We start from the raw sequence: 10,020 nt of genomic DNA on the forward strand, positions 1-10,020 counted from the left end.
AGATGCTAGATATGAATGACTGACAGACAGTTAGACAGACAGACGGACAACCCAGAGAAGGCGGTCCACACCAGTGACGCACAGAAGGAGCAGGGTGCCATCTGGATAGGAGGGTCAGGGAAGGAGCCTCTGAGGAGCCATGTGGGCAGCGTGAGCACGGTGAGGAGGTGGCCAGGACACTCAGGGAGGACAGGGGGTTGTGTCTGGGAGGAGCAAGCCGACGCAGAGAAATAGGAGGGCTGCCCCAGGAGGACCTGGCCACAGTCTGAAGTGCTGGGAAGGAGGGACATAACACGACCTGATCTCCGCGTGAAGGATGGGCGTCGTTGCTGTGTGGACGGCACATTCCAGGAGGTGGGGAGTGGATGCCCTGAGCCCAGCCAGGGACCATGGTGGCCGCCTAAGTGACAGGCAGGGAGCCCCCTGCGGCCCCAGAGCTGCCCCTCCTCCCATGGCCCGCTCCTTCCAACCCTTGGGGCCCTGCACTGGCCCTCTGGACCTGTTCAGCCAACAGCCCCGGGGGGAGGCAGGCAGGCGCCCGGCAAGCAGAGTGTGCAGAGTGTGCAGAGTGTGCCTCACGGCCACAGGGAAGGCACCTGCCCCGGCTGACGGTGGGAGAGACAACATCTCAAATCCATCGATTCTGCACATTGGGATGAGCTCTGACAGCAGAGGTGGTTTGTGTTTGTGTGTGGGTTTAATCAACTGCACTGTTAGAGCCTCCCCCAGAACCCGGAGGTGGTGGGCCCTCCGGCCGGGACTTCCACTGCAGAAGCCCTGGGGCGCCCCCACGCCCATTGGAAGGGGAGCCCCCCAAGTCCGCAGGTGCTGGGTTCCTTCCGAAGCTGGCAGAGGGAGGAGGAGAGAGGGACCCCACAGGGTGCAGAGAGCTTTGCCACGGCTCTGAAAAATGTTCTTCTCTGCCCCTGTCCTCCAGAAGGCTCACGATGCTTCTTCCTTCCCCCAGAATCTGCTCCGTGGACAACCCCACCCCATCCCCTGTTGTCCAGCTGGGGCTTTCTTTCAGCCAGTGGGTTAGGGTGACTCTCCCGGTGTCTGTATTCACCTGGAATAATAAGAGATCTCTTCTCTGAATAGCGGAGGCAAGCCCAGTCCCAGCCCGCCCTCTCCCTGTAACCGCAGCGGGATAGAGCCTCTTCTCTTCTCCCCTTGCGACACGCGGCCGCCAGAGGTCGCCGCCGCCACCAGGCCCCAGGCCCGCCTGAGATGCAGCATCAGGAGAACCAGGAAGGCTTGCGGACCGAACCCAGACACTAAACACACCGCATGAGAGGAACTGAGAGAGGATGGGCAGGGGACAGAGCTGCAAGCTGCCCTCGCAGGGTGCACAGAGATGCTGGAGGGGTATTTGGGGGGAAGCAGGTGGAGTCTGAGACGCGCAGTCTCGGGAGGCAGGTAACCAGTGGAAATCACACCATCTCCCAGCTGTGGTTCTCTGGTGGCGGGACTGAGCCCGTGGGCCACGGGCTGCAGGGGGTCCCCCGTGGGGCAGAGGGACGTGGTCCGGATTCCGACCCCAGATCTGGTTGAGCCACATCCAGATTTATCCCGCGGTGACTTCCTGCCACCCCACCCTCGGTGGGCAGAGACAGCCCTGTGCCACACTCCTACAGACAGAGAACACACAGGTGCAACTGGGGGCCTTGCAAGGATGAGAGATGCAGTTTAAGGCAGAAAAGGAGACTCGCACAGCACTTGGTCAGGTCACTAAATTAAATAAAAATTTAAAAAGGAATGTTCCTTGCCGTGTTGCACCTTAAAATGAACTCTTCTCACGGCTCACACAAACCCGTGGGTTTGAACACGTGCTTCACAGAGTAAAATCATAGTAGGGGTTTTAAATCTTGGGAAACAAAAGAATGAACATATAGTAGGACATGCTGGGAGGCCTGGTGGGAGCGGGGGGTGCCAACCCCAAGGCCCACAGCTGTGCGAGCCAGCGCCGGCACCATGGACGACTGACCACTGCCGGAGGTCATCAGACCACCCCGGGGGACACCCTCTGCAGCTGCGCCCAGAGGTGGCAGCAGGGCCTCTCGTGCCAGTGATGGGGCTGGAGCAGGGGAGCCCAGGTGAATCAGAGGACTGCGCCCAGGACACCCAGAGGAGCCGTGGCCACTCCTCTGCCCACAGCACATGTCTCATGTGCAGAATGAACCAGCAAGATCACTCTAGAGGGAAGCTCAGAACCCAACCCCACTGTGTCTCACAGTCCCCCAACCCCACAGGGGCCCCTTCAGTCTCTGAAATCTGCTGAGGTTCTGCTTAGTCCCCCAAACCCACCAGGGTCCCCTGTAATCCCCCTAAATAAACAAGAGGGGAAAGAGAACTCAGGTTATCAGAAACTACACAGAAAAAAGACATAAAAGTACTGTTACTGTCCTGGGGCACTGGCTGGCTCAGTAGGTCGAACATCTGCCTTCGGCTCAGGTCATGATCCCAGGGTCCATTGGGATCGGGCCCCGCATCAGGCTCCCTGCTTAGTGGGGACTCTGCTTTTCCCTCTCCCACTCCCCTGCTTGTGTTCCCTCTCTCGCTGTGACTCTCTTGAATAAATAAATAAAATCTTAAAAAAAAAAAAAGTACTATACCTGTCCTGACAGACAGACAAAGACACTTCCTGTGCTTTCATGGATCCAGCGCAGAACGCAACGGAGGAGGGAGGCGGAGAGGGGCTCAGGAAACACATGTGGGGTGTGTGCCGTGTGAGTGTGTTGTTTGTATTATGTGTGTCTGTTCTGTGGTGTGTGTTTAGTATGTGCTGTGTGTCTGTGTGTGTGCGGTGCCTCCGAGGGACAGCCGTGCAGCAAACCCTCAGCCCAGGTCCCGGCAGGTGGGCAGGTGGGAACTGCGCCAGAGGGGACCCGGTATTTCCCGATCCCAGGCGCGTGAGTGACAAGGCGGCGAGGGGAGGCAGCGTGAGGGGGGCAGGGGCTGGAGGGGGCCCCCCGCAGAACCCCTCCTGCTCCTCTTTGCCAAGACAGCGCGTGGGCCTCTGCTTCGCTGATCCACCAGCAGCTTTTCGGAGACATGCATCGATCCTGAAGACCTGAGCCCACAGCCTGGGAAAGCTCTGGGACTTCGAAACACAGAACCAAGGGCTTGAGAACGGTATCCCCACAGCACCTGTCTCTCCTTGTGAGACCACCTGGTTTGTCGCGAGGAAGAAGGACATCAGGGGGCTCTGCTGGAAACAGGTTTCTTTATTAAGGCATGTGGACTCTGCAAACCTCAGTAATAAATGCAGGGGTGAGAGCAAATCACCAACATAAACAGAGCTCCAGAAGACGCATCAATAAATATATTATCTCACCTGAACAGCGGGTATAAATACATGTTTCCACAGATTTCCAGGAGCTCGACGTGAACCTGCGCAAGCTCCCGCAGAGAAAGCTATGCTAAGAATAATCACAGTAACTCCTCGTAGGCTGTGGGAGGGCACTCTTCCTGGGCGCTGTTTTCACCTCTGCTGCGACATGAGCTCCCCTGGGGCGGGCAGAGATTGGAAACCAGCCCACTCCCCTTCTCCCGTGCTCGCGCACCTGACCGGGCCTGGAACCCCCCCATGTCATCCGGAGAAATTCTGAAAGATGTTGGCGGCCTGCACCCAGTTCTGGAAGCAGGCCAGACCCCGCTCGCGGACCTGCTTCCGCCCTTTGTCGGTGATGACCTCCCCGCTCGGTTTCACAACCACCAGCCTGGGGGTGACCGAGATGTGGTACCTGGTCCTCAGCTCGCTGCAGGAGAGAAGAGGGAGGGGAGGGCCAGGTCAGCAGGGGGCCGGGCGGACTGCCACGTGCACGTCTGAGGGGACCAGGGCCTCCCTGGGCCGGCAGAGCCGGTGTGCCCTCCCCCACGCTGGCCCCCCTGCTCTCCCTGCGGCGGGCCTGTCCAAGCCAGCGCCGTCCCAGAGGAGCGTCCGCAGGGAGGGAGCGGCTCTGGACCTGCGCTGCCCATACCAACAGCTGCGTGGGACCCTGGAGCACCCGAAAGGTGCTGCAGGCCTGAGAGAACAAATTTTTCATCTCAGCTAATTTAAATTTAAGTAGCCACATACTGGACAGTGCAATTTTAAACCCACAGATCCCCCTCAATAAATTTATATCCCTCCTACATTCAAGAAGCAGAAAAACATCAGGTCCACACAGCGGTCCAAGTGAGCACTCCATGGGTTCTAGACCAATGCAAAGCCGTGTGAGACTTTTCTGCCCAGCAAACTCAAGGACAGGCTGATCAACATGATGACACGTTTCTTGGCTATGTTTCCTGTCAGGTGCAACCCTGTGAGAGACCTTTTTACAAAACTATTTGTGCTCATTTAGGGGAAGGAGCGCCCACCTTCTTGGTTTCTCCCTGTAACCGTCCCCGGGATTACTGTCCTCAGGGCAGCTGATGAAAATCCGCCCCCCCATTTCCAAGGCCAGCCTGCTCGGGTCTCCCATAAACAGTAACCTGATTTCCCTCATCTTCACCCTCAGGACCGTGGGTCTGCGTGGAAGGAAAAATGTACCTGAGACCCTCCTGTTACCACATTTCCTGGTGACACCTCCACCACAGCCTTCCTGCTGCTTTTGGGGAACCCAGATCAAACATACACGCATAAATCAAGCAGGAAAAAATATATTCCACCTCCACCCAACAAAGAGAGATGACCTTGTTTTCAAACATCTGTGAGACAGTGACAAAGCCAGCATGCTCTCAGCCACACAGGGATCTTAATGCATTTCAAATAATCAGGGGCGCCTGGGGGGCTCAGTCGGTGAAGCGTCTGCCTTCGGCTCAGGTCATGATCTCGGGGTCCTGGGATCGAGTCCCACATCGGGCTCCCTGCTCAGCAGGAAGCCTGCTTCTCCCTCTGCCTCTGCCCCTCCACCTGCTCGTGCTCGCTCTCTCTCAAATACATCAATAAATCTTTAAAAAATAAATAAATTTCAAATAATCAATAGCACACAGACCACTTAACCAGACCATAACATAATGGAAATTGGTAACCAATACGAAATAATTTTTGGAATGAGTTCAAAAACTAAATATCCATATGTTACCCATAAAACAGCAACTCAGACTACAACCTAATTAGAAGAGAACGATGCAGAATACACTCCAGATCCCCAGCTGCAGACACCACTAGACACAGGAAGTTGTGGTCTTAAACACACTTTTCTGAACAACAGGCCCCCGTGTAGACAAGCCATGGGTTTGATCCGAGAAGCGCGCACAGCGCCGATGAGCAGACACTGGGAAAGGCACACTGAACACAGAAGTCACGGACAGACAAACCGGACCTGGCCCCAGGGAAGACGCACAGAGCAGGGCCCTGACTGCCCGAGGGAGAAAGGAAGACACGGGAACATCGGGAGTCAGGCAGTGGCCAGTCCCGGCCCGCGGTGGACTCTGCCCTGCTCGTGGACGCCAGTGCCCAAAGGACCCCCGCACTGGGCTGGCTGCCCCTCCAGCAGCTTCTAGAAGCCGGTCTGCACGGCGTCCCCTAGTTACTCACCTGAGGAGACACGAACGTCTGAGAGAAACAAGTCAGCTATTATATAAACGTGATCGTTACCGAAACAGATACCAGGGCTGACAAACCCAAAGCACGGTCATGGAGAGACGCCAACCTGGGGACCAAAGCGGGCCTCACTCACGAGCCTGCAGGTCTGGCAACTCGGGGGGGTGCGGGGTGTGACCCAGGTGACTGGGGGGAGACATCCTCCCCAGTGTTTTCAGAATCCTGCACAACCCCAGAAATTGGAAATGCCTGAGAAATTAGCTTTCCCCCAAAGCATAAAACAAACACGAAGAAAAGAGGAACCACCCAGTAGCCCTTGGTGTAACGGCTGCAGGAAATGGCGGTGGCCCGCGAGAGGCTCTGTCCGGCAGCCGGGGCAGATAGGTGCTGTCTGGGCCTCTGTTGTGGGCAGCATGGCGGGGCATGCAGCACGAACCATGTCACCAATGGTCCCGCTGGGGCTTACGCCCAAGGCCAGGCGGAGGCCCTGGGGGGTCCTGGAGGGTGATGAGGGGATCCCTTGGCGGAGCCCACACACATTCCTGACTCTGCATCCACATCCCTGCCAGGCTCCCCGTGTGGTGGCTGCTGCTGGTCCAGGCCCCACCGTGGAGCAGCTCATCTGCAGGAGCGGTGCTCTAGGCATGGGGTCCCCAGACCAGCAGTAGCCGCCCCACCAGGGAGAGTCTCCTGCCCCTGCTGGTGGGGGTGGAGCCCCCAGTCCCCCAGGGCCGCCTGCCTCCCCCGCCCTCCGCTGTCCCGGGACCCCAAGGCGGGAAGCTGAGAACCATGCCCTTGACAGTCTGGGTGGTAGAGCCTGCGGCTTGCTGCCCAGCATCCACAGCCCTGCACTTTCTGGCATGAACTAGCTGAGGGACTTGGGCAAGCTAGCCAACCTCCCTGTACCCCAGAGTCCTCACCTACACGGTGGGAAAAACAGAACCCACCTCCATGGGTTGCTGGGAGGATGAGATGGTGAATAGACATACAGCACAGCCAAGGGATGGGCACATAAATGCTCAAAAACCACTGGCTGTTACTGATGGGGAGCCCACCCCCCAAGTCCAGCTGGGCTAACTGTCCAATGCAGCAGTCCACGCTGATGGGTACCCGGCAGACGCAGAACCCGTGAGACTCCGCAGAGCGCTTGGGTGTGTGCTAGGAAAGAGGAAGGCGTGAGGATGTGCAGCCTGAGACGCAGCAGCCCCTCTGCCACCTTGAGGGGAGACTGGATTTGCCAGGTGGCCACGGGCTGCAGCCTGAGCACGGAGCACGCATGGCGGAAAGCGGAGGAAACTGTCCTCTCTGGCCTCCCCCGCTCCCTCGAGACCAGCTCCTGGCTGCAGGGTGTTTAAGTTAAGCCAATCAACAACCTTCACAGTTTAAGCTTTGGGCCGTTGCTGTTGTTCTCCTCCCTCGAAACATAAAATCAGCTCTGACACCGTCAGGGGGGCGCAAGGCAAGCCAGCCGGGCTTAGGGGAGTGAGGTGGAGTCTGGAGTAGACATTTGCTCCAGAATGTCTTCAGAGTCAGCTGTGTGGGCCCTCCAATCCCCGCCCAGGCAACCTCTGCCTGGGGACAGCCGTCACCTTGGAGCCACCCAGCCGAGAGGCTCATAAGCATCTGCACCTGCTGCAGGCGCTATGTCCCCAGGGAACAGGCTGTGCCTGGGAAAGGAGAGCCCTGTGGCCGCGCACATCCCGGGTGTGAGAACTCTGGGCGTTGTGGCTGTCTGGGGGGATCCGAGTTCCTCCCTGCCCTGGGCATGGGGCGCTGTGGCAATCCTGGATCCCTCCCTCCACCAAACACAGCGCGTCCTCCTTCCCGGCACAAGCCCTTCTGGGTTGCCATGGCAACTCTGGTACCGGCCTCTTCCCATCCTGGCAACCGGCAGACGGTTGGCCCTGCCCCCACGCAAGATGCAGCCCGCAGACAGCAAGCAGGGAACCGTGTCTGCTCCAACCTTCAAGACTGCAGAGACGCTCCTCACACGGGGTGGCATCCCCAGGGGCACGGGGGAGGAGTCGGGGCTGCCAGGCGGGGAAGGGGGCCTCCAGGGTTTGGAGGTGGGAAAGATACGGGGTAGTCTGGAACACCAACTGCCCTGTCTGGCCGGAACACGGGTGCGAAGGGGGTAACAGGGGGTGAGTGTGGGCAGACAAGACATGGGCTGAGCCCCGGAAAGCTGGGTTATCCCCGGTGGGACCAGACTGCCTTTGACGAGAGGAGGTGGGTTCCAGAACAAGAGTCCATCAGATGTGGACACTGAGGCGGGGGGGTGGGAGGGAGAATGAGTGAGAACATGCCAATGGTCCAGGGCCTAAGGAAGGAAGTAGCAAAGCGGAGAAACCCAGACTCGGCAGAATCCGTGCCGGACAGGGATGTGCTGAGTCAGGAGGCCGGGGAGCTGGAACACAGGGCTGGGGAGAGGGCAGGCAGGGAGCACGGGCCTGTCGAGATGCTCAGCCCCACCAAGTGGACAGCTCTAATGGAGCCACTCTCCACCCGAGAAACGAAGCCACGGCCAGCTCTCTTCTCCATCCAACCCAAACCTGTCAGCCTGGCGTGTGAGGCATCCATCCGCCTGGTCCATGGTGGGGGCAGTCGGAGCAGAGGGCACTGGAGGCGGGGAGGGTCCCAGAGGTTCCAGAGCCCAAGTGGGCCCCAGTGTTGTTAAGAAACAATCATAAAGTCCAGGAAAATCACGATGGAGTGGGTCTTGCGTGTGACAGCAGGGGACAGGAATTCCTCCAGGCAGAAGCAGAAGCTGATGCTTGGGCGCTGGGCCCATAACAAAGGGCATTAAGATGGGCAGGACACCTCGTCCTCGGTGCTGTCCCCACACTCAGGCTGCTCACCCACCTGCACACAAGCACCAGCCTCAGGGACATCAGTAAGCAATGTGTGCCCAGGCAGAAGGGCTGTGGTCGCCCGCCAGCCATCCGGCCGCCAGCCATGCCCAGGGCACCCCCATTGGGGGCTCTCTGCTGAATTCCCCTCCTCATCCTGGGACTCAGTGGGTCAGCAGTCATCAGCGGGTGGACCCTGAGGGAAGAAAGCCCAGGGTCCCTGACCATGACCGACCTAGCGGGGCCCAGGTGACTCCTGTCCTGGCCCCATCCCTCCAGGGCACCACGCAGAGCGACGAGTTCCACACACTTCCGGAAACTTCCCCAAAGGCCGCCCGCAGGCATCCCACATCCCTCAGTGCTCCGTGCTGGTGGCTATTTCCATGTGGGTTCGTGATCTGATTCCATGTATCCAGGCTGCAACGAGCAGAGCTTAGGGCGTAGCTCCAAATATTCCCACAGAATAGCCCATTTCCTACCATAGAAATTGCAAGGAGAGCTCACGAGGTCCCTTCTGGAGAGCAGAAGGGCGAGGAGCTAACCTAACGGAAGGAACACGACAGCTGGCTTCTTCTGCAAACCAGGCTGGCCGCCCGGGCCCTGCCCTGCTCAGCCGCAGGCAGCGGACCTCAAGGGCTGTGACCGCACCCCAGGAGAACCAGAAGGAGCTGGGCCAGGCCCTCCTGGCGTGAGGCCGAGCAGAGGGGCTGAGGCTCGCGGTCCCCCGGGTCCCCTGAGAGCAGGAGAAGAAGAGAACTGCCAGGGCAGAGTCAGGTTCCAGAGCCCGGAGCACTGGCCTCCTCGGTGCCTCAGCGACACATCTGTGAAATGGGGCAACCACCACCACCGCAGCTCCAAACTCACGAAGCGGGGCAGCCCACATACGACACAGGAACACCCTGACCCTGGGCAGTGAATGCCTCGCCTACATCACCGCACGAGACACCCCAGAGCTGGGCTCGGCCCAGACCCCAGCTCTGCCTGATTACCCACACGGTCACCCTGTCACTTTCAAAACTGAGTGTGTTTGTTCAAAAAGCTGCCCACAACCTGAGTGCTAAGCGAATCAGAGGCACTAGAGACCCCGATAATGAAGCCTTTGCTGAGCAAATCCCTGAGATTCATCCTCACTAAATTGCCTCTCAGGCTTATTTTCACCATCGCGTAGACCTGTCATCAGTAAGACTTTCCCGGGGGCCCACCTGGAAGGCCTGAGGCTCACCTCCTCAGCATCAGCCACCCCGTGTGTTAAGGCGGAGGGGAGGGGAGGGGAGGGGAGGGGTTACAGCACTGAATAACTGCCCCCTGAGAAGAGAAGCATGCCCCCAGAAAGCACACCCAGAAACTCATTCCACATCTGTTACAGGGGTGCTGGGGTAACACAGTTGTGAGGAGCAACGTACACCCAGGTCTGGGGCCTGTCACCACAGCACAGACCCCAGAGGACAATCAGTGCCCTGCCCACTCCAGCCGGCCAGCCCTGCCAATCCTCACCTGCTCCCTCTCGTCTGGGGGGATCTTAGTGCTCCGAGCTGCTGGCTACTTTCCATGTGGGTTGGCGATCCCTCCCCCCCCCCCCCCCCCCCCCCCCCCCCCCCCCCCCCCCCCCCCCCCCTCCCCCCCCCCCCCCCCCCCCCCTCCCCC

At 59.0% G+C, this 10,020-nt stretch overlaps 1 protein-coding gene across 1 annotated transcript in view; it reads right to left on the minus strand.

Annotated features, from left to right (window-relative positions):
- Window positions 1-3,213: 3,213 nt before the first annotated feature.
- The window catches only part of NXNL2 (nucleoredoxin like 2), an 8,136-nt gene continuing 1,329 nt past the window's right edge, over window positions 3,214-10,020 (minus strand). The window contains exon 2 of the mRNA XM_025891441.2: window positions 3,214-3,758. Coding sequence (XP_025747226.1) covers window positions 3,590-3,758 — 169 coding nt within the window. The 3' untranslated portion in view covers window positions 3,214-3,589. The remainder of the gene's footprint in view (window positions 3,759-10,020) is intronic.

The sequence above is a fragment of the Callorhinus ursinus genome, unplaced genomic scaffold (assembly GCF_003265705.2).
Source record: "Callorhinus ursinus isolate GAN/ISIS: 27379988/994484 unplaced genomic scaffold, GSC_fseal_2.0 scaffold28, whole genome shotgun sequence".
Classification (NCBI taxonomy): domain Eukaryota; kingdom Metazoa; phylum Chordata; class Mammalia; order Carnivora; family Otariidae; genus Callorhinus; species Callorhinus ursinus.